The sequence below is a fragment of the Rhea pennata genome, chromosome 2, assembly GCF_028389875.1.
Source record: "Rhea pennata isolate bPtePen1 chromosome 2, bPtePen1.pri, whole genome shotgun sequence".
Lineage (NCBI taxonomy): Eukaryota > Metazoa > Chordata > Aves > Rheiformes > Rheidae > Rhea > Rhea pennata.
Genome location: NC_084664.1, coordinates 5,977,776 through 6,001,752, shown reverse-complemented (window position 1 = coordinate 6,001,752; position 23,977 = coordinate 5,977,776). Strand labels below are relative to the sequence as shown.

The window sequence follows — 23,977 nt, the reverse complement described above, 5'->3', positions numbered from 1 at the left end:
CCATACCCAGAGCCCCGCTGACGTCACCCGCGCACGCCGCACGCGCCAGCGGGGCGCCGCCCGGCGCCATCTTGAGCGTGGCGCTCCTCCGCCAGCCCGCCGTCTTTTCTGTTTCCTCCGCCGAAGCGGGTGCTGCCGCTGCCGCGCCCATCTCTTAACCGCCGTCGCGGGACGGACCTCAAAGGTGGGATGCCAAGAGGGGACATCGCAGGAGGGGCCGCCGGGAAGGAGAAAGGGAAGAGTAGTGCAGGGCGGGGGGGGGGAATACCACACTCAAGATGGCGGCTACGTGCCTCTTCCCTTCCCTCAGGCAAGAGGCGGGAGGGACCGCCCGCCTAAAACCCACGCCCGGCACCGATTGGCTGCCGGCTGCGAAACCCGCAGCTCCTATTGGTGGAGAGGCTTGTCAATTGCGCGCCGTCCTTCTGCGCGGTCCCCTCGCCGGCGAGGCCTTCGGGAGGCTTCCACAGGGGCCGAGCGGCGGGGGGGGGGTGGAGCGGCGGCGGCGGCGGCTGCTGGGCCGGGGCCTGCCGTGAGGGGGTGTCCGGGGACAGGGGCCACCAAGGAGGTGGGGCGATGAGCAGCGGCAGAGCCCGGCTTGGGCGCCGCTCTGCATGCTCTCCCCCAAGTAGTCCTGGCACGCAGGGCTTGAAATCCAAGGGTTTTACCAGATAGTTGGCTGCACGGAGCTGGAGCCGCGCTGGTCTGACCGTGTCCCGGGGCCTAGCTGGGCATCCAGCCTGAATTAGAGCTTAACGAGGAGTAGGGGGGTGCTTGGTACCGTGAACCATACAGGCTGCGGTTGATGTAGGTTTCAGGTGTTTGGAGGTTGAGCTTTCTTTAATAGTTGGAAAATAGCATTGTTTCTCGCTGTCACCAGTCAGAAATCATAAGGATTGTTTGGCAAAATCTGGAATTTCTGTGTCAGGATTTCTTTATCAGACACTTCCTTCTCATGGCTTGACAGCAGACAGTCGTGTGTCAAAGAACATAGATTTTACATGATTTTAGCTTATTAGGACAAATTCCTGAGATGCCCCTGATGAGCCAAGCCTTACAGGGGGCTCAGGACCCTGCCAAATGCGTGCTGTGACTCCAGGGTTTTCACTCGTGCTACCTAACGCAGGAGAATAGCTCCTTCCTTCTCTTCTTGTTCCTCCTGTAGGAGCAAAAGACCCAGAGCCGCATCTTGCTTGCTGTTGTACAAACGCCGAACAAAGACCGTCTCTGTAAGGCAAAGCTTCCAAGTAAAAAGCTGCTCATTTTTCCTGCTTGCCTCTGTTACGCGTTCCCCTGCCAAGCAGCCTTTAATGCTTGCTAAATATGCCTTAATTATTGCTCAGAACTGTTCTTGTGATCTTTTTACCGTATAAAAGCATTTTTTAGCGATTAAAAGCAAATTTTGCCCTAAAGCATATACTTGGGTGGCCAGTGGAATATTTCTGATAGCTAATAGTGTGTTAAAAGTGGATCTGAACCAGGCATCGAGAAGATACAGGTCCTGATCCTGAAAGTATTAAAGCATATGCTTAAAACCTTTATAGCCATAGTGATGTATATGCTTAATTTTATCACTGTGTTTTTAATGTCTAGGCTGTGTTAAATTCTCTTATTTTGGACAGAAAATACTCCCGCTGAAGACCATGCTGGAACTTCTTTTGCTTTACATCAATGGGACACAATTATGTCCACAATAAACATTTTTTTAAGAAATAGCATAGACTTTGGCCAAAATGAAAATTTCAAATCTGCACTGACAAGGCCTCCAGTAACCACGTAAGCACACACAAATGAAGGATGTATTTTAATTTTTCACCTCTGCGGTGAGCTCTCCATACTTTAAAGATCTCTTTCATGTAGAATGTGGATCCTTCGAACACTGCATTATTTTTTAAATGAACTCAGTATTTTAATCCCTCAAAAGTCAGACGTTGCTGTTGCATTCATGCAGCAAACTGCGTCAATAGGAGTCTGGAGAAGGCCTAAGAGAACCGACCTCCAGAAGATCTTAATCTTTAGCCCCCTTCAGATCTTCAAGCAGCACCTTCTCCTCTTCCATCGTTAATATTCTGCTCATCTTACTTTCTAATTTGGTTTATTTCGTCTGTCTCGTGTAGGCTGTAAGCTTTCCAGGGCAGAGGAAATGTCTCTATTTATAAAACAGTCTGTGAAGTGGTGCTGCTGTAACAAGTGGTTTGTTGTAATAACAAGAAATTTTGGTAGAAATCTAAAGCGGGAAAGCAGTTTCCTGTGTATCCACCTCCACTCTCTACGAGGCATTAGGGTAGACTGAGAAGTGGAAGAACTTCAGGCTTCTTTCTGGTAGGAAAGCTGCAATCTGAGAAAAGGTCTAGGATCTGGGTTTCACATACTTTTTGACTTAAAATTTAAGATTGCAATGGTTAGAGCAGTCGTTCCCCTCCTCCCATTGCTTCCGCTGCTGTGTGAAGGTTTTAGCCTGACACTCATGTTTCACTGGTGGTGTCCCTGGGGCTGGTGTTCCCTTCCTGCTGGCTCTGAGGCTTTGGAGGTGACTAGCCTGCAGGTCTGCGCACACACATGTGCACACAGAGTGCTTTCATTCTCGTAATGCACATGGTTTCCTGCCTTTGAGAGGACAATTACATATTGTTTCAACGAAACAACTTAATGGCACAGATTAGCTCTTTGCTTTTTTTCTGCTCATATAATAGTGGCTATCATAAAACCTAAATTTAATGGGTAGGATGGTGACTCTAATATTCAGTGCAAAATGATTAGCTTTAGTATCTGTAAAGGGTACTCAATGGTAGATAATCATCGTTGTCATCAGTGTGACCATAAGTAAACTTCATTTATACCTGGACTGTAGAAAACTAGCCTTAATAACTCCAATTTGCTTATTGAGGCTTTGCAGATTTCGTCTTCCTGTTCATGAAGACTTTCAAATATAGTTTTCTTCTTGATACAATAAGCCTTAAAGTTGCTCTCTCAGAAAAGTCATGCGGAGTCATTTGGTGTCACAGTTCAGTTGTGTGTTGGGCTATGGGATTTGCTGCCACATTTCTAGTCAAAGGCTTTTTAAAGCATCATAAACTGCTGTTTGTAAGTGACTGTGCATTAGCTACCATGATTCTCACAAACAATAGCAGCTAATGTGCTTATTGAACTGCTTGGTACGGTTGTGGTTTACCAAAGCAAGAGGGGGCCTGACAATGCCTGTCTTATTACATTCATAATAGTGCGAGTGTGTGTTTGCAGCCAGAATGCATGACCTTGTTTCACTACAAAATTTCCCTGCTATTCCTTCTTGGAATACTTTCAGATTTATTGAAGGGAACTTAGCCTATCAAATGGTATCTGATTGTTTAACAAAGTGCAAGCTGCTTTGCTCTGTAACAAACAAATACAAGCTTGCAATTGATCTCCAGGGCTTTCTCATGCCATTTCTGCTGTGGTTTTTGAGAAATAAGGCAAGTACCAAGCAGTGAAGTAAGGAGCAGTGATTTAAAATCCTCTGATTGGAGCAAGTTTTTAATGATCAGTGTGCAGGAATGTTTTCAAACCACGAGCCAAATGCCAGTCTAAACCACACGGGCAGGTTTCCATTAATGATCCTGTGTACTACCACGTATCTCCACCCTGTCATTCACTGGTTGTGTGCTAAGTCATTTTAAATTCACCTTCGAGGTCACTTTGAAGTCAAGTAGCTGAAGGCTGGTTTTAACAGGTGAATTCTGGTTCTCACAGTCTGTTTACTGAAAACCAGCTTTCCCTCTGCAAACACACTTATCCCATCATCACTGCCCCTCAGTTGGCAGAAACGTTATGCTGTTCTCTTACTTCCTCAACTGAAGATTGTCTCCCAGATTTGAAGCGTTAGAAAACAAGTGAAGAGCTTATGACTAAGTCATGGTCTTACTTCTTTCCCTTTTATTCTAAGTTTATGCTTTTTAGTATATAAGCTGAAAGCCAATTAACACTCTAAGTAACAAATCGTAGCTTTGTTACCTCCTTGAGTTTTAATATAAAATTGATGTTAGGTTTAAGAAATAGTTAATTAGAACAAGATCTTGATTACCACATAACCACAATTTAATAATCAGTTCTTGCTCTGCTCTGGAATAATACTTTCTTCATACTGCTTGTCCTCAAAGAAGCTAGTAAAAGACATTTCACGGTTCTCTTAGCTCTGAGAATTTAGTTGTCTCTTTTAAACAACTTCTCAGGACAGAAGGGTTTTCTCAGTAGCCTCTTCTGTGGAGGGTAAACCTCCATCATAAAACAATTTCTGGACTGCTGAGCAGCTCAGAGGGATTGGTAATATGTTTCAGAGCTTTTCTCCTCTTTGAAAGTGCAAAAGTTGTTTGATACCAGCATCCAGGCCCTGATAGACAAGTGTGCACACCTGGGCTGTCACCGCTTTGTAGTTCATGAAGAGAGGCCAAAGACTGATGCTTGGTGTTATGAACACTTCATGAAACTATATTAAATGGAACTATATTTAAGAGTGTTTCAAACGTTTCAGTATTCAACAAAACTGTTGAGACAGAAGTTCTCACAGAAATTGGCTTCAAATAAGATGATAGAATTAAATGTAAGTTCGTTTACTTTTTGCCGTCTAGAAATAAGGTGTGCGAGGGAATATTATTAGTGGCCAATATCTCTTTGCATTGAGCTAAACTGAGGCTGAGCAAAGTTAGCAGTTCACATTATCAGGTTCTAATGACATGAGTTTACAATAATAGTCTAATAGTTCTGTGTAACATTGACTCATAGCTTATTACTATGGAGATAGGAATGTAAAGAGATCTCAGTTTAAAAAAATCTATTTGGATAGTTCACATCCTTTCCTCCCTACTCATGAATTCCTATGCCATTGACTACCGACTGCTAAAAATAGGATCTTTCTTGTGTATCAGAAGTCAATGAAAACCTAGAACCGGAGAGACAGTGGGAGGATATCACTGTCTTTATACACAGAATTTTCAAGAAATGGTTGTTAGGAAAGCCCTCTCAGAGTGCACAAATGTTTTAAAAAGATGGGACCAAGCTAAATATGAGAAAATCCCTTACATTTTGCACCATAGGGATGGAAAGATTCAGTGCTCAATCGAATGCAGGCTTAAGCTGTGTTTGCTTCTTAGAGACGCTGTCCCGTGGCAGTAGCAGGACAGAAGGCTGCGGGGACCAGCCCAGGAGGAGCCACGGGAAGCATCAAGTCGGATCAAAATCCAAGGCCTTTTTGCATTTGCTGGCTGCTGTTGAAGTCTATTTGACTGGCAGTTGCCAGGAATTTGGGAGTTGATCCTGATGTCCCAGGAATGGGGAAGTGGGAAGGTGCCCAAACCTCCCCGGAGAACAGGGAGGTTGAGAAGGAGCCTCACCAGGAATACTTTCTTTAGCTGTCACCTGGAGTTGTACAAATCTTTTAAGGAGAGAAGTGGGAGGAGGGAGCTGGGAAGACAGGAGCAGCTTACCTGTGCGTTAAATGAATTATCAGCACCATCCCTTTTTTTTTGGGGGGGGGAAGCCAAAAACAAACAAAAAAACAGCGTGGCACCTCAGAAACAAACTGCTCAAGTGTGAAACCCTGTGGCAGGAGAAGCTGTCACAGAGAATCAGAAATTGATTTAATAGAGAAAAATCGACTGCAGCATAATTTGTGCGGATTGCTAGCCGAGAGAGCTACCCACAGCTCCTCGGGGTTTAGCTTTGTGCACACCGTCTGGCGAAAGGTGCAGCAAGCAAAATTTTATCCTTGGCTATTCTACGTGTGCTGAATGCTTCCTCTTCAATCTGGGACAATTAAAATCGATGGCAGGATGCTAGGTAACGAAAAGAAACGGCTGATCAATATGCATGTCTTGGAGCGAAAGAAAAAGCCGTCTGTCAAGAGCAGCATGCTGATTAGGAGAGATTTCTGAGAGCTCAGATAGAAAATCTTAAAAGCTCCTGCTCCCAATGCTCGATAAAACAATGCGGCTCACCAGCTGCCAGATGCATTTGCTGAGAGAGGTTAAGCCACCAAGGAGGCTAAAGAACAACTGTATTAGGAAAAGCAAGCAATAGTCATTTTTGGAGTAAAACATTTAGAGTAAAAACCATGGTACCTCACTGCTTTGCCTTTCTTTGTAAGGATTGCAAAAGCCCTTTACTAATACCAAAAAAAATATGTTCCTGTATTACCCATGTGAAGTTTTGGAGATATTGAACCACTGACATTTTAAGGCCAACATCCATTTCAGCCCTCAATGCACTTCAAATCTCATTTCAATCAGAAATACTTGCCAGGAGCTACCAAAAAATGCTAAATCTCCATTGAGCCGATAGTTTTAAGTCAGTCACTCAGATTTCTGAGCATTTTTGAAAGCGTTGCTCTAAAGCAGTTCACAGGGTCTGCAATTGCTCTGGCAGACCAGGGAATAGACCCTGGATCTTCAGATTCGTTGGCACAGTTTTCCGTACTCGGGTGGTGTATTTTGTTTCGGAGCCAACAGATCTCCAACCGGCACACCATCGGTTAAGCACCTTAGGGCTTGTTGCTCTTAAATTAGTTCTGCTGACACAAACAGAAGGCAAACATAGCTGAAGACCAGAGCCAGAAAAATACTGCAAAATTTTCATTTTATTGCACCCACACACATTTGCCTAAACGTACTTGCTATAAATCCATACTTTTGCATCCCAAACAGTGGATGAAGATCTGTCTTCTCGGCTCCCGAGTTTGAACAGGGCTCAGCCCATAGGTTCTCACTGGGCGTAGAGCAAGGGTCTACTGCTCCATGGTCCTGCGTGGTCTAGCCTGACACCTCCACGCAGCCGTCTCCAGCTCCCCCAAAGCAGCCACCTGCCTTACGAGCCAGCACCGAACTTCTCCCCACAGGGCTGGCATCCAGACTGCCCTGCTACTCTTACCCCTTCCTCACCGAACAGGGTGCCCAGGCTGAAAGCAGAATGAAGTCTCTCTGGCCAAGGGCGAATCTGGACGTTCCATCGTGGAGCTGCATTTAGGTGCAGCCACCGACCGGTACCACTGGCCTTTGTAGACCCCCATTTTGCCTCGCAGTGTCAGGAGGTGACTGGGTGAGACTGGAGAGTGCGTCCTCCTGAGGGGCCAGCCCCAAGGGAGCTGAAGAGAAAGATGGCTGAAGCCTTGTCTCCTGGGTGCTGTGGAGGTGCAGGCAGAGAAGAAGCCTGCAGGAGCGGAGAGATGACACGAGCTATTGGGAGTGAGAGGCAGAACCCTATCTCCTGGAGACCAAGCTCCACCACAGTGGTCTAATGCAAACAGGGTGGATGTTCCAGAGCTCTGGTATATGATGAGCCTTGGAGAACACCAAAGGAAAGACCTCAAGAGGAAACCCTGACGTGGTCCTCCCTGAGCGTCTGTGTTATCAGCCATCTGCTACCATGTTGTCACCCTGGAGGGCTCCACGTTTGCAAAGAAGGGGGCTTGAAAGAGCAGGATGGAGCAGTTGTGCTATCCCCAGACAGTGCACACAAGGGTCCCCATGCTACTGGGCAGTGGGAGGGTGGGTGCAAAACAGGTGAAGAACAAAAGCTCCGAGCAGTCTTTTTTCAAGAGAACAAGTTCATACCTTGCTTCCACCCCAGCCCCGCCAAAGAACAACCTAAACACATTTAGGAACTGAAGGAATGAGTAAGACGAATAGCAGAACGAGGGGCAACCTCCTCCCTCCTGCTGGTTGCAAGCCCTGCTGCCACCCAGGAGAAAGTGCAACTGCAGCAGATGAAATGTCCGTGCTCTGACGTGAGGGGTTTTAGCCCACGCAGCACAGGGCAGCAGTTAACAGCACACATTCTTGCAGCCCATCTTATCCCGGCTCAGATACAATAAACCATTGTCCAGGTTGGACATGGACAGTCCCAACCCCTGGCATCGCACAGGCAGGTTTATCAGCAGAAACAAGAGGCCGGGAAGGGCACGTTGGTAAACTGGCTTTTGCAATAGGAACAGAAAATGCCTTGTTTATAAATCAGCCCTTGGAATGGCTTAACACTTAAATACACGCTCAATTAATTAAATCTTTAGAGAGCAGTGGCAGCTCCAGAATGGATACAGCAGTTTTCATTCTACTGACTGCAGAGTTTGCTAGAGAACAAACAAGGCTGTTGGATACGGCTCATCAAAAAGTTTAGTCAGGTTCAAAATCACCTCAAAATCCTGGTGGCGATCAGCTCAACCAAAAATAGCTATAACATAGCACCTAGAGAAAATTACCTTTAGAGAAGTATTTGTATACAGTGCATGTCTAGGTGGGGTTTTCTTACCACTGAAAGCCCAGTAGGTCTGACAGTTTCTTTTTAACAAATTCTATTATTATGTTTTCCACTAGTATGTTTCCAAGATGAGGGAAAAAAAAAACATTTTCCCAGATATTTTTTTATACATATTTTCTTCCCTATGCTAATTCTCTTTTTGTAAACGTGCCCTCTAGACCAAAGAGGGCCTCTATCATGATAAAGCAACTCTTTGTGTCAGCGTAATGAAAAACAGAATCTGATGCCTCACGGGGCAACACTTTATCTGTCACCTTCCACCTCTGAAGCATAGAACAGTTTGTCCAAGTACCTGAATTTCGCTGGGTAAATGCTGTCCTTCAGGAAACGAGGAAACGGTGCCCACAGAGGAGTTCCTGCATCAAGGTTGCCAAGGCAGTGAATGACAGGATGAGGAGTATTTCTTCTGACTCGAGAAGAATGGAAGATAGAGAAGAGCTGCCACAGGCAGACTGCCTGACCCCACTGACTCCGAGCTGCACTCACGCAGGTTCAAACCCAGGCAGAAATCATTAACTTTCCAAAATCATCTGAACAGCAGTGGCATGAAGCCTCACTCGAAGTTGATGGGATTCCTGTGCTTCTGAGAGCGTGTTCCCACCTGCTAGACGGCCCTTGGCTGTAATTTCTACCTAGAATACTAACATTCGCATCACGGTGCGCGTGCTGGTTTGTGTTACCCAGAGGAAAGGCGTCATTTCATAAGCTTTATGGGGACTATGGCCCTGCAAGAGGCTTAAAATACAGCCTTTCCTGATAGGAAGCGAAGCTGGTTCTTGACCTCCAGAAATTCCTTCCGACCAGCGTTTCTACGATTCAACGATTCTTCCTCTTCTCCTGCGCAAATGTTGCTGTGTTTGTATTTGTAAGTTGTTTCCCTGGCTTGGCCTCATTCCTGGCCACTTGCCTAAGGAAATAAAGCTGGCAAAATCTCTCTTCTAGAAAACCCACCAATCCTACGTTTCTTGGTGGGTTCTCTAGAGATTACATAGAATAGGAGCTGAATATCCAGCCCTTCTGCTTCCTGTGGGCAGAAAAGGTGAGTCCTGACCATCACCTCCAGCACGTTTGGTATCAGAGCTGCAGGGAGGGCGACACAGGGATGGACACAGATTAAAAACTCCCAAACTAAAAATGAGACCTGGAGAAGAGTCAGCTACCTGAAGTACCATTTCTTATTAAATTTCCTCCTGATGTGATGCAGCTATGCTTCTCCATGTTCCAGCCACAGTCAAAAGCCTCCACTAAGGAAGCTGTTTAAGAAAAACAAATATGAAAACAGAAAAGAACTACCTAGGACTATTTCTCACTTCCCCTTTAAGCCTAACATTCAATATTCTCTGATGCCCAAGAAGGAGATTCAGCCTTTCAGATTTTTCATCTTTATTCTACTGTGTTTTCACAAGTAGCAATAGTTTGTTCTTAAGCAGGAAGAAAAAAACACAGAATAATTGACTATTTTCAGAATGGTTATACAACATGCATGTTTTTCCAGATATTTGTATCAGGATAGAAAGTAATATAAATATATATATTTTTATATATATATATATATATATAAAAATAAATGATTTGGTACCAACAAATTCAATTACAACAATTTCAATGAGGGAAAGAAACAAAATGGAAACAATGTAACATCATGATTTTTAAGTCCTTTTATAAAGGTGTTCAATATTTGGACCTTCCAGTGTGTGTGAAGAGGGGGAAACCCACATATTGCAACCAGAATGTGTTTACAATAACTGGATTTTATGTCATTCACAGAGGTCATATTTAATAAACTCACCATGACAAAATGGATATGACAATGTCAGAAGTGCATAAACTTGATTTTATATTAAGAGGATATACATTTTAAACATCTATTTTATAGTTCTGGGGCTGTTATTTCTCTTTACTCAAAAATAATTTTAGCCTACAACACAATTTTTGACTTCTTTTAAGAAAGTAACATTCCATTAATAGTAATACTTGCACTGCATCCAAGATAGACAGATGGAAGAACCGAAGCATAGAAAGTTAGGTGATAATAAGAGCCAGCCTGAGCACTGACATCTTTTAGAATTATTTTATAAATCGGGTTATCTAGTGGAATTCAGAAGATTTAGAAATTAAGATCTTGTTCATTTCCCTTCCAGAAGCAGTACTTTTTTTCTGTCTACCAATTACCATGTCATCTATTATGAAAGTAATCGTTATTATTCTTGTTACTATTATTTTTACAACATCCCAAGTCCCAAACCACACATTAGGACGTATACACAGAAAACGTTGTACAAGGCTGAATCTGCCATCAAAGCTGGCGAACTAATTCAGGTATATTTGCTTTAGAAGAAGATGCAAGGGGCAGAGAGAAAAGAGTAAAAAAGAAGAAAGCTCTCCTCCCGTCTCCCCCTGGGACTGAAACCATGCCCAGCTTCCCAGTGCCCCTTTTCACCCAACATCAAGCAGGCTTGGCTCGATACCAGCTGTCTATCCAATGCTTGCAGTATGGACCATTGCCTCCCTCTAGCGTTTGGACCAAAGAGCCTCATGTTTTTGTTCTCACCTTTAATAACCAGCAGACCAGCTCGCTCCATTCTTAAATCAATAGGAATCTGGTTCAGTCTTGCCAGTAATGACCCATAATTAATGTTCGTAGACACTCCGTAGTAAGGGAATTCACCAAGCTCCAGAAGAGACTGGTGATCAAGCAGCCTCCAGAAACTATTATATAATAAACATTTAACGATTATGCAGAAACCCCAAGGCAAGCAGCTGTCTCCATTTCTGCAGGAGGGCAAAAGCATGAAGATAAACTGACTTACAAGCTCTTCATCAGTTTAACTTTTCCCGTCCTGCACCCACGGACTTTTCACTTGATCTAGCAAGATAGAAAGGTGCAGATGTTATCTCAGCACCATGACAGCTGTTATATTTGTAGGAGGGACAGAAACATGCCCAGATTGTTGGCTTATTCAAAAATGGCTCTGGACACTAATGTTAGATGTGTGAACAAGCTTCACTTGCGGTCAAGGACTGGCCTGTCTGCTAGAAGGACCAGCCATGGATGCTCACAGACCTCTGTAGCACCACTTTGTAGGTGGACATGTATGCCCTTTCATAGAGAGGGTGAGAAAAAGATAGGTGCACAAGTCTCTATCTGAAGAACTCAGCCCTGGTAATGCTTAAAAAAAAAAAAGTCTTTAAAAGACTGACAACCAATCTTAAAAATGTAAACTGTAAATCATTAAGCTACAAAATCAACGTGAGGCAGTGCCTGAAGGAATGAACTAAGTGATAAGAGTTCAAGTAAGTTTGGATACATAAGCAAAAGTACTCTCTTCCCAATTTAGAAAGTAAATATTTACTGAAAATCTGTTTAATATACCAACAAATCACTTTAAAACACCACTTTGGCAGCACCCTTACCGCCAACCCCTAAGCACCAAAGACTGATGAGAGCCACTGAAGTGGCACTGAAGTCTGCAAAATTCAAGGCTAAGTCTAACATGTAGAGCAACATCAATGTTGTTCCTAGCCCCATTCAGAAATATACATGATTAATTGTGGCACTTAATTTAAATATGCTTTCCTATTAAAGTAACATTACCCTTTATTTTTTTAAGCAGCCCAATCTATAATTTAAGGCATTTTTTATCTGGTATTTATCTGTATCTTGCAGGCATCCCAAAAGCTGGGTTTTGGCAGGTTCTTAAAGATCAAACAACTTAAGGTCTGATCCCACTAGGTGCAGAGATCTGTTCCTTTTCAAGTCAATGAGCTACAGTATCCCTCATTTTGTGTAGTAAGGACTTTCACCAAAAATACACATTTAAAGACAGAGTCACTAATTTGAGAAAGCTCAACTGTAAACATTTAATAAGATCTGGGAATATAAAATGCTGGTATAAGCCCGCTACTTAACTTAATGTGACCTGAACACAAGAGCATGCTACAAGAATGTATCTTTCTGTATAGGTCTTGCTTTTAACAAGCAAAAAACAACAACTTACAGCAAACCTGAGGAACTGTCTCAGAAAATGCTGGTGACAAGTCACTGTATAAATGGACACAGAAAAGGCATATTGAGATGCAACTTAAGGAGCAAAATATATCCAACAGAGAACAAATCAAGTTCAGTAATGCTCCCCTAGTTATAACTGCAAGAATAATTGCTCTAATTTTGCAATCATGCAGATACTGCTAAGAACAAACCATTCTTTTCTTTGTAGGGCTCAAGCAATTAAAATACATTTGCTGCTCTTTTAAAAAGGAAGCCTGAAGGTGACTGCCTACCCTGAGAACAAGCATAGGCCAGGGACTGGCAATGCACATTCCCCTGGGCTGCCCAACCAGCAGGGCTGCAGCACAGGCCAGGACAAACAGCTCCCCGGCAACGGATGGGCAGAGCAGGCTTGGCTCTGCCGACAAGGCTCCCCACACTGGTCATTCTCACGGCACTGGCCATTTGCCAAGTAGGAAGTGGCCTGAGACTGAAACCTTATTTGAAACCAACCTAGATATTTCTATATCCATTAAACAGCTTTTAAAATAACATGATTTTTTTTTAAAAAAAGCCTGCAGTTTGAGGCTTTATTTCATGTCTTATACCAGCATTTTATATTCCCAGATCTTATTAAACATTCACAATAGAGCCTTCTCATATTAGTGACTCAGCCTTTAAATTTATATATTTAGGGAAAGTCCCCACTACAAAGTGACGGATGCTGCTGCTCATTGACTTGAACAGGAACACCAATGCAATTGCTTTATTTTCCCTTTCAAGTTACGAAAAAGTGCTAGAGAAAATGCTTCACTCCCAGTTCTGAGCTCCAAACACAGACTGTGAGGATCGAAGTTCTGAAGTGGTTAAAGATTGTGTGAGTGACACCATAGTCTGAAGGCACAGCCACGAGAGATTAAAAAAAAAAAAAAAAAAAAGAGGTAAAAAATGAAACGCCTATCCCTCATAACTTTGCATTATGGCAGCAAGAGAGATTTTGCCAGTCTTGTCCAGAACCATTTTTTGGTGCAAGGATTGGTGTAGTCACAAATTGTAATGAACCGTAAGATACTTGGGAACTCCTTCTTCATGGTTTTGCACTTGACTGGAATCAGCCGTTTGAGACGAGCACCTGGAAGATAAGTCACACAGGCAGAAGATTACACGGAAGCCAGTGGCAGAATCTGAACTACAGGCAGAATCTGTACCTATTTTCTCCCTACAGCAGCACATACATCACAAGGTCCAGGAATGCAAGGTTTGACCCTGATTTTGAGTCACATCAGTACAACGCAACTAGCTCTAACCCTAGAAAGCAAGTTTCTGAATTACAGGGTCTCCATTACTAAGACTTCACTAAAATATGTAACAGGGCCCCACATTTCATCAAACATGCGTATGGCAGCTTGCACTGATCCCAAGTGGGAGTGGTAAAGGCCTACTGTTCAGGTATCAAAGAACAAACCAGAGTTTCCTGCTGAATGCGAACAGGAGTATATAAAGAGAAAATGGAGAGACCAAGCTTCTAGATGATCAGTTTTGCTGGGTTATCTCCAGTTCTTTCTCTTCCTAGCCTGATTCACTCATATGCTGCTGAAGTATCCAACAATTATAAGAGCTGCCAGGAATCACCCTGCTAACATTGACTGCCTTTCTGAGGCATGCATAACTATCCCTATGATTACTATTGCTTGAAGGAGCAGATAATCCTGAAGAGGAACCGCTCCTGTGATAATTTTTCATACGAAAACCTACTACCACCTAAACTGTGCTGCCCAGCACAAGCGATGATGCTGAGACCTGGATGAGGCAATGCAAGATTTCTTATCCACAGCAGGTATCTAAGTAATTCATGGAGTTCCCAGCACTTATCACCAAACCCTTTCTGCGCATTAATTACCCTATTATTTCTATGCAATTTCTATGCCTGTACTTCTATACAATGGTTTAACGGGTAGAGATCAAGTCATTACACAGAGATGAGCATTTCTTCTCCCATTGTCCTCATGAAGGGGGTGATGCCAATGAACTGCTGCAGAACTAAACGGACTTTGCTACAAATCCTTTGATTAGGAGCTGATGCAGTTTGTTAGGGCTCCTCAATGGATTATTGACCACGGTATGAAATTACGGCATCAAGGAAAATGAAGCTAATTCCTAGCTCTGCCACTGGCTTCCAATTTAATGTCTGACATGTTATTTATATACCATGTCAAACACCTCTAGAAAAATGACTGCACATACAGACATTCCTACAGATAATGTATATCCCCCATGCTGTTAGGCTGAGCTAGATCTACTTGCTGGGAGCATACAAGAGTGCAGGATAACTAGCAGTTAGAGCAAAGCCATCTGAACAGACTTGACAGAAATAAATTGATGGTTCTTCAGTTCAGAACAAAAGAAGGAATAGGTTTTTCCAAGTTTAAAATTCTTTCAGGATTTTGCTGGCCTACTCACAATGCTCAAGGATGCTTGCAAAAGAGGTGAATGTTCATTAGCTGCTACCTAGCCTCAGCCTTTACTTACACTCTGAGATTACTTTAACAATTTTCCCTCCAGTAGCATATTCCCTATATGGATCTTGAAGCACTTCACAAGCCATTCCTGAAACGTATGCAGCTGAGACATCTCTGAGGCAGGCAGCATTAGCCCATTTGACAGCCAGAGCACTGAAGCAAAGCTTCTTGCTCGCAGTCACCCAGAAGGTCAGCAGCAGGTCAAGGACCCGAATCCAGGTCCCTGCCTGCACAATAGATTTGTAAAACCTCTGTTAGGTTTAATGGCTACTTTTAACAGCAATAAAATCTCTGTTTGCTTAGTGAAGAGTATTAAACTCAGGGCAATTCCTGTGTGCACACATGAGACAGGACAGTCAGCAGAAAGGACCCAGGTGTAAGACTAAGTAGAGTCATAATCTATTCCTGGTTCTGTAACAGGCAATTATTTAATTTCTTTTTTCTCACTCTTATTTAGCTCACTTGTTTAAACACATTTGAGACCCACATACTCTGTATTTCTCCAGTGTTCAGTAGCAAGGCACTGATCTTAGCTGCAACTTCAGCTATTAGTGTAATACAAACAACAATACTGATAAGAAATTTTAAATGGAGTATGTGTAAGATCTTACCTGGGGAAAGACTAAGAGCAAATTTGGTCTGGAAGTCACATTCTTCACTTTCCAGGTAATCGTCTGAAATGACAACCACCATCCTCCGACACCTAAGTTAAAGCAGTCAGGGAAGAAAAAAAAACAGCTGTGTCTCATCCTCATTGGTAAAAAACATGTATTTCTCAGAGTTTTTCTGGTGGAAAAATGAATTCATCAGCTATGCTCCAGCAGGAATAAACTACTGAGTAAGGTTTACTGACAGACAATTACAGTACACACAAAAACCTGATTACAGCTGCACATTCAAATACTAACACAAATGAAGAAATAAAAAAATCCAGCTTATCTGTGCTGGAGCTGATCCTTGGCCTATATATGACGAAAAAATGCCATCTTTAATTATCCGCTCACATACTCCTCCACTGACTGAGCATCACTGCATTTTTTTATATATTAAAAAGACCTGGACAAAGGTTTATTGTACTAATATTACTGTGAATCCACCTAGTCTGGTGAATTCACTTGGTTGTAAACTACACATTAGACTCTTTATGGAAGGTTATGCTGTACAACAGCCAGCACAGTGAGGCCTTGTTAAGGTCTCTGTTAAATGCCAAGCTACTTCCATCTGAAAGGCTGATGTTAAAATCCAAACACTTGTATTGGGATTTTTCACTGAGCCTAATTTAGCAGGACTGGAGGAGCTAAAGGGCTCCAAAGGTCAGTACCTCCCCTCTTGACACTAAAAAGCACTTTCTCTAGGTAAGTCTCTATCTGGGGAGTTGCCCTTATGATGCACAGCTCCCATCCATGCTCGAGTCCCACAGAGATTTGAAGGATCCCTGAAGTCAGAGCCAGAGCCAACACCAGGGCTGTCCCTTCAAACTCCACATTGTTGGGTGGAGCTAACTCAGTTTGGAACTGTATTCATTTCCAGATCTCTTTCAAAGATGCAATTGCTGGATATTCTGGCCGAAGAAAAGAGATCAAGCATAAGCAGCATCACTGTAATAGCTCCTTGTGCATTCTATGAAGCTACGTGTTTGGGAATGCTTGAATCCTCCTTCCTGAGCTGAGAGCATAAAACAAACCCCATAAAGACATCCTTGTGGATTTTTATTGCTTCACTAGCACCACACTGCAGACATCATGGTAGAAAGAATGAACACAATGTTCCATTACACTGAGCTGTCCCGAGCAGCCACGGTTCACTTACCTCCTTTCTATAAGTTCCCCAGTGATGGACCACACACAGGTTCCTGGCAAGACATCTCGATCAAATACACAGAGCTTCAATTTGAACTCTGTTTGTTCCAGCTCTCTGATCATCTCCTGGACAAACTGAAGGTCCTTCTGACAGTAACAGATGAAGGCATCAAACATCTCTGTTCCGTTCCCTGAAACCATTAAAAACTTGAGTTACCATCTTCTACTGTAAATAAAGTTAACCCAACTCCTGTAGCGAGCGCTCAGGAGCTCCCACAGCCCTTAACTCAGAACTGGGGGCTTTGACAGCCAAATTGGCCAAACTTGCTGAGGTAATTTAACATATTACCAGACCAGCTATCCTTCAGTCCAGACTCTTCTCCATAACAGAACAGGCAGGAGTGCCTGTCTGTGACCACTTTGTTTGGCAGCCCAGGATACTAGCATAACCCACATTTGTTGGCAGTGTTTAAGCAAGGGTAGCTAAGATACACACATGAAATCTGCAGAGGTAGAGGAGAGAGAGTTTGGAAGAGCTGGAGGAAGCAGAGTACCCCAGAGGATGCAACTCAGGGCCTCTGTTGGGGGATTTCACTGGAAATTGAACATTTAAGTATTGTTGAGGCTGTAGATCCTGGTTCTTTACTTCAACTCTCAGACATATACACCTCCAGAGCAAGTTTCCTGAAGGCCCTTCATCCAGCAATGTCCTGACATCCACTGTCTACTGATAACCAAGACAGGCCCTGAAGTTTGAAAGCTGCAAGATTTATGGCTATGATTTCAAACTTGAATACCTGAAGTCATATCCTAAGCACGTGACCCCATTTTCCAAAGGTGTTAATGCCTGGCAGCTCTCATTTATTTAGCATGCACTGAAAGATTAAATAGTCTCACAATTAAGTGCCTGAAGACTGCTGGACATTTTTTCACTGTATTATTTCATTTCCATACCAATGTTATTACCTATACTTTAAAGTTGTTACATCAGTTAAAGTCTGCTGCAGTGAAAAAATAGGTCAGGCTCTACATACTGATGATGAAAGTGTCAATCCAGCAGCTAGATCCAGCCCAAGAAGCATCTAGGCAAGCAGAAGGGTAACTATTTGCTAGGCCAACCAGCCTTGAGGGTACTTCTGTGGGTGTACTTCAGGCCACGGTACTAACTTGGTTGTGTCTAGCAAAGCTGTTGCGTACAAACGCTGGTGTATTGGTCTGGCCTGTGGATGTTTTGGGGGAATAGTAACGGCCCCATGCACAGTAAATGAGCATGGAGTGGCACATGCAGCCCTGCACACACACCCACAGAGCTGCACGCACAGCTCATCATGCAGATGCAGCCAGCACACACGCGCTGTTGCGCTTGCTCTCTCTCCCTGTGTCACACCCAGCAGTATTTCAATCCTTGCTTCCATTTTATTCAGGATAGTTACACCTGTCTAAGACTGGAAGTGCAGCCAAGGCAATCCGCTTTGGGATCCTTCCCCCTTTATTCCAACCTACTGTGCTTTCAACAACCAGCAATTGTTCCTTGGTGTGAGCCAGGCTGTGATAGGGGACATGTTTTGGAAAGTCTCCTTCCACGTGCATTTGCTGCATGCTTTACCAAGCTGTTTCTGGGTACAGCATTCCCTGGGGTTGCTCTTCCTCTCTGCACCATGAAAGTGGGCAATGGGACAAACAAAAATGCCCCCAGACTATCAGTTAAATCATTTGGGCCTGGGTTATGAAAAAAAAATCACAGGTAGTAAAGCAAACAGGTTTCAGCACTTCTCAGAGGGATCTGCTACAGCTAAGTGCAATCCCAAGGTGACGAATCATGCAGCAATATTGCGGTCACTTACCGTATGGATCATCTCTGGTCGTGATGCCCAAGAATTCTGACGTCTTCGGTACGCTGCTGTCCACTGCTGGGACCTGAAGTGGCTGGTCAGCCTCCTGCTGCTTCCTTTGCAAGTATTTCTTACAGTCTGCTTCTGCAAAAACACACAACCAACCCAAGAGGCTCCTGTGATGATGGTTTTACACTGCTGAAATTCTTGAAAAGCAGAATAACTACGTCATGGATCAGGGATGTTGAAAGGACTCTCTGTCCTTTCAAGTACCTGTTTGTGGATCTACTGTCCAGGAATTTATCTAACACTTTTCTGAACATCTGGATACTGCCTCTACCACCTCCTCTAGCAATGAACTCCAGAAGCTCACTCCTGCTGTGTAAAGAAGAACTTTCTCTTATCTGTTTTAAACCAACCTCCTCATAGTATCCTTAGTTCTAGTATACTCCAGTATATGCTTCCAGTATACATATACAACATGCATCATGGGCATCACAGGTCTTAATATCTATTTTCTGCTGTCATTGTTGCACATTTTGGAATATTTAAAAAACATCAAATAACCTGGAGGGGAGGATTCTTAATTAAAAATTTTCATATTTTCTCTTATCATTAAGTGTACACACACACTAGCTGATGCCACTCCACTAGCTTTTTTAAAACAATATTAAAGGTGACAAGTATAGTCCTGCATGCATTCATCTCATTTAAGAGGGCTGTGTAAGATTCTGTATTGCCCCTAAAACAGGCTTTATATTGCCCAACCGCAACTGGAGATCCTCTTTTAGCAGTCAAGCAAAGTGGATATATACTTTCAAGGGCAAGATGATCTGTCACGTTTTCTGCTGTGAACTTCCCGCAAGAAGACAGTGATGGACACAGATCTATTACAAACAGAAGTATGTTTAAAATGAATTACAATTCTAAATGTGAAGTAAAAAATAGGAGACAAGAAACCCTGCAGCCTCTGCCACTTTGCAATCTGAATTTATATAAGAACTTGAAAGTAAAAGTAGATTCAAAACTGGCAGTTAACAAAGAAATGAAACTCTCTAGTGTCTTCCCCATTATGTAAGATTAAAAAAAAAATCCAAGTACCAATCAGAAAAGTACCAATCACTCTGAGGGTCAGGCTGAAACAGCTACAGAGTTTGCTAGTGCAGCAACAGCACTACCAGAGAAAAACTACTGCAAGTACAAGATGAGAGCCCGATAAGCGCTGCTGTCACCCCGCCGTCAACAGGAGCAAGCAGCTCTGCAGGAAGCCAAACTCCTGAAGCCTCATTCTGCGCCTTTGGGTCTCACAGTTTTGTGTCTCGTGACTTGATTATCCTATATCTAATTACATGTTTGATCTGATCAAAGCCTTTCCTGTGGCTGAGGCACTCCCTCTCTCTTCCACCCTCCTTCCCAATGTGGGTTATTTAGCAGAGAAACCAATCAGCAGTAATCTTTACTAACCAGATGCTTCAGATTTCAAATCTTTCCTCACTAGAGCATAGATCTGTGTCCCACCTCTCTGCCAGCTGCCTGCTGTCATGAGGCATGCACACTTCACATCATGTAAGTCAGTGTCTTTGAAATCATTACTAAAGCTGCTTTAAATTGGCCAAGGGGTTCAAAAGTTCCACAAGAACCAGCAGGCTGAAAGCACCTTAAATATGCCTTATTCCCTTAGGTTACGAGGCTCACAATCCAAAATAGTTGGTGCTGAGTGGGCAAGAACAGGCAGCTGTTTAAAGACATTAATACTAGTCCTCACCACAGAAGTATCCATTTTAAGTGTATTTGTTCCATGTCTTCTCTCCATCTTCCAGTTGCATAAATGTTATCTATGCTGGCCTGACGTGAATTTTTCTAGACTGGTTCCCAGATCTTATCACATTGTTTGTGTATGATGAGACATAATCATTAAGGTGTTTTCCTGGTTCATCTATTCAAGCCTATGCACACAGTCTACCAACAGCATTACGCTCTAATCCCAGAGCCCATTTAATCATGTAGGATAAACCCCAGAGTTGGGCAAAGCTTTCAGAATGAAATACCAGAGTCTGAAGGTTTTATTACACAGCGAACTGAGGACCCTACTGCCCGGAGACTGCCAATAGGTCCAGTGAACCTGAAGTGATGAAAAGCATTCAGTAATTTGGCATGGATAAGACCTCAACATGAAAAAATGTCTGAGTAGACAGGCTAATTAGTGAACAAGAGTCAAAGACAACTTTGAAGGCCCATGAAGGAAAAGGACCCAAACTAACACAACAAAGTAGCAAGAAAGTCTCCCAAACTAGGTTGTCCCATTCCACCCAGCATGTAACCAGTAACACAGTTTAGGCTCTACATTCCTCTGATCATCAAACACAAACCTGAGGCACCAGAGAGAAAGGGTAAAAACATGAAACCTAATGTGCAAAATGATTAGCATGTGTTCATTGTAAGAAAAGAGAGAAAACAGATCAGCTGTCAAGCAGGCAAGTAGCACTTTCATAACTAGCCAGAAGAAACAAGTTTCACTGTGTTTCAGCAGGGAAGAGCAAGATGTACCAAAGCCAAGACCTTTACAACCCCCCAAAAATGAGCAATGAAATAAGCTTCTGAGACAAATTACACTTCTGGCAGATCCACTAGATGAACAAGCTGCTAAGAAAGCTGTATCCTGCAAGTGAGTTGTTTTATCAGGGATGCTGTGTCCCAGAGGAGCTTGGCTCATTTGCCAACACAAAGGCATCTGCTGTCATTTGAGATATCCTACAGAATCCAAGATAATCTGCTGGAGGCTAAGAGATTTGCTCCTGGACCTACAAGCAGCCCATGTCCTTCAGGAGCCACATGGGATATCCTGGGGCCTCTCAAATGACTTACGATCCCTCTGGGCGGGCTGAATCATGCCTCAGATCTGCACCTCCTGTAATGGAAGCACAGACCACTGTCACACGCAGACATCTGTGTGCAGAAACCCGAATACTGACACTTTAATCTCTGAGGTGAAGCCCACTCTAGGAGTCCTAACAGAATACACAAAGATGCACAAGAGCAAATGCAATCTTCTATTTTCTTTCCTTTTCCAAGTTTCCTCCCTTCTGAGGGGAGGACGACTTCTGCCAGGGCTCAGAGTGCTAGCAGCAGATCACAGACCCTAACATCAATCTTCGGAGATGAATACTACAAGATAGGAATGCACAGACTGTGTCAGGCTGTGGGTCCAACTAGCCTTGTATCTTGTCTCCAACAGTGGTCAAAAACAAATACCTAGGGATGAATATAAGAATAAATACACAGTGATACTCTCCTCAAATAACCTACTGGTTTTGACCAGTTTGTAGTTGAGGGATTTCCTGAGCCAATGCTTTTGCACTGAATAGCCCTCAGTGAAATTCTTCCAAGAATTTGTCAGTCGGCTCTTATCAGAGTGACCCACAGCTAGGCAAAACTCATGACTTTCCTGGACTTCATGTTCTCCCACTCTTTCTGCTATTGTCAATTCAGTGCCTCAAAAATGCCCCTCCACCGGGACAGCTCCTGAACCGAGGGCCAGAATAAGACCAGCTGAACTACACAAGCTTTGGGCAGGTCCCAGTTCTCCTATAGAGTTGGAAGCTTCTGCTATTTGTTATGAATTTCAGATGAAAGGAGACAGCTGTGGGTCAAAGTATGTTGCTCAATTCTTTTCTTTTTTTGCCTCCTAAAATGCAGAGTCTTCAAAGTGTATTCTTGATCAGAAAGAACATTAGGAGTATGGGAAAGTCCTCCATAAGTTGTTGATTAGACTGTTCTACACAGAGATATTTCTACATCTTCATTTCTCTCAGTGAGTAACAGGAAATGAAAGTTCTTATTTCCTCATTGCTAACCCAGTAAACTTAGTTTTACAGCACGCAAAGCCAGGGACATCTTTGGCTTTGGAAATACTTCAGCAACGAAGTTCCGCTTCTGATTACCAGTCTAATAACCATTTGGTCTTTAAACCTCTGTGAGTCGTACAAAGAGTCTATAAAGAGCAGGTTGTAATGCAGCACCGAGACCTTCATAATTACTATTTCTCACTGGTTCTGTACAAAATTTACTCCCATTTGCAAAGAAGATGATTTTCCTTCCTGTTACCCAGATCCAAGACCTAGCATAGCCTCCACTCCGAACATCCCTCAGCTCTCCCTGGAAATACTTTTCTACCACAGTAGGCCCACAAGTGCATGGGAACATCATAAGTTTCAAAACCTACAATGTCTGCGCAGGCTTTCTCCTGGCTCATCTTGCTCAAAGCATCCTGCCACACGAAGCGCCTTTAATATTGAGGCTCTGGGGGTGAGGCAGATCACTCTGCAAGGCTCGCGACTGGCAGAAATGCGGAGAAATCCCGATCTCCTGGAAAGCTAAACGAGTTACGGGGCAGCTCAGGGAAACGTGGCGATAAGTAACTTTGGATAAGTCCCCAGTTTACTGGAAACTCCTTCAAATAAATAAATAAATAAATAAGAAGAAGAAAGACAGCTCTCAGGAGGAGTTGGCAGGGACCAAAAGGAGCAGCGCTGCGAGGCGCCGAGGCCGGGCTGTGCAGTGAGGCCCCGCGCTTCGCTGTCAAAGCATCCTCCCCCCCCCAAAAAAAAAAATAAACCCCCAAATTCAGAGCCAAGGAGGCAGCGGCGGCAGCAGCAGCCGGGCCGCGGCGCCAGCCCCGCTCCCGCGCAGGCAGGGAGAGACCTTCCGCCATAGGAAACGGTCGGTGCCTTTCCCGGGGGCCTTCCGCGACGTGGGGCGACCGGGCCCGCGCCGAGGCGGGAGCCGCCCGAGGGGCCCCGTCAGCGCGGCCCGGGCCACAAGATGGAGCCGACCGGGCGGGGGGGAGGGGGGGCGGCTCCTTCCCGCCCTTCGCGGGGCCGCGGGCGGCGGCTCCCCGTGAGGGAAGGGGCCGGCGGGCGGCGGCGGCGCTGTCTCACCCATGCTGGCGGCCAGGTCGAGCAGGACGTCGTGGCGGTTGAGGGCGCGCAGGAGCTGGAGCAGGCGGCCCACGGTGGCGCCGTCGGGGCAGCGGCACTGCCATTCCTCCAGCAGCGCCGTGGTGGGGTCGGGCTGCGCCTCCAGCCGCTTGATCTCCAGGTAGTCGCAGCCCAGCTCCTCGGCCAGCGCCGTCCAGTCGGCGGCGGCGGCCGCCCGCGGGTTGAGGTAGAGCCCCAGGCGGCGCCGCACGCCGTAGTTGAGCGCCACCATGGGCACGGCGTCCAGCTCGGCCGCCGCGGGCTCCGGCCGCCCGCCCGCCGCCGCCGCCGTGGCCATGGCGGCGCCGCGCCCGCCGCTCCGCCGCCGCTTTCGCTTCCCGCCTCGCCCCGCCCCGCGCAGCGGCCCGGCCCCGGCCGCGGCCCGCGAGGAGGAACTCGGCCACCGAGCCTTAAAAAAAGATTTAACGGAATTGTGGCATTATTCTTTCCCAAAGAGGCCTCAGTGGGTCTCCGGCGGTAATAAACTCCAGGTCCACGTCCTTTCCACCGAGGGGGCTGCCCCTGGGATTCAACCCGCGCTCTCAGAGCAACCTTGCACCAAAGCGCAAAGACAGGTATC

The 23,977-nt window shown here is 44.6% G+C and overlaps 1 protein-coding gene across 1 annotated transcript; it reads right to left on the bottom strand.

The window, feature by feature from the left end:
• Nucleotides 1–9,649: 9,649 nt before the first annotated feature.
• On the bottom strand, nt 9,650–23,671 carry MYD88 (MYD88 innate immune signal transduction adaptor; the record flags this gene model as incomplete). Its single annotated transcript, XM_062570855.1, is given in 6 exon segments — nt 9,650–13,296; nt 13,299–13,403; nt 15,402–15,493; nt 16,600–16,780; nt 18,434–18,565; nt 23,359–23,671. Coding segments are annotated over 6 exon segments (891 nt in total), but the record flags the coding sequence as incomplete, so codon positions are not given.
• Between the last annotated feature and the right edge of the window lie 306 nt (nt 23,672–23,977).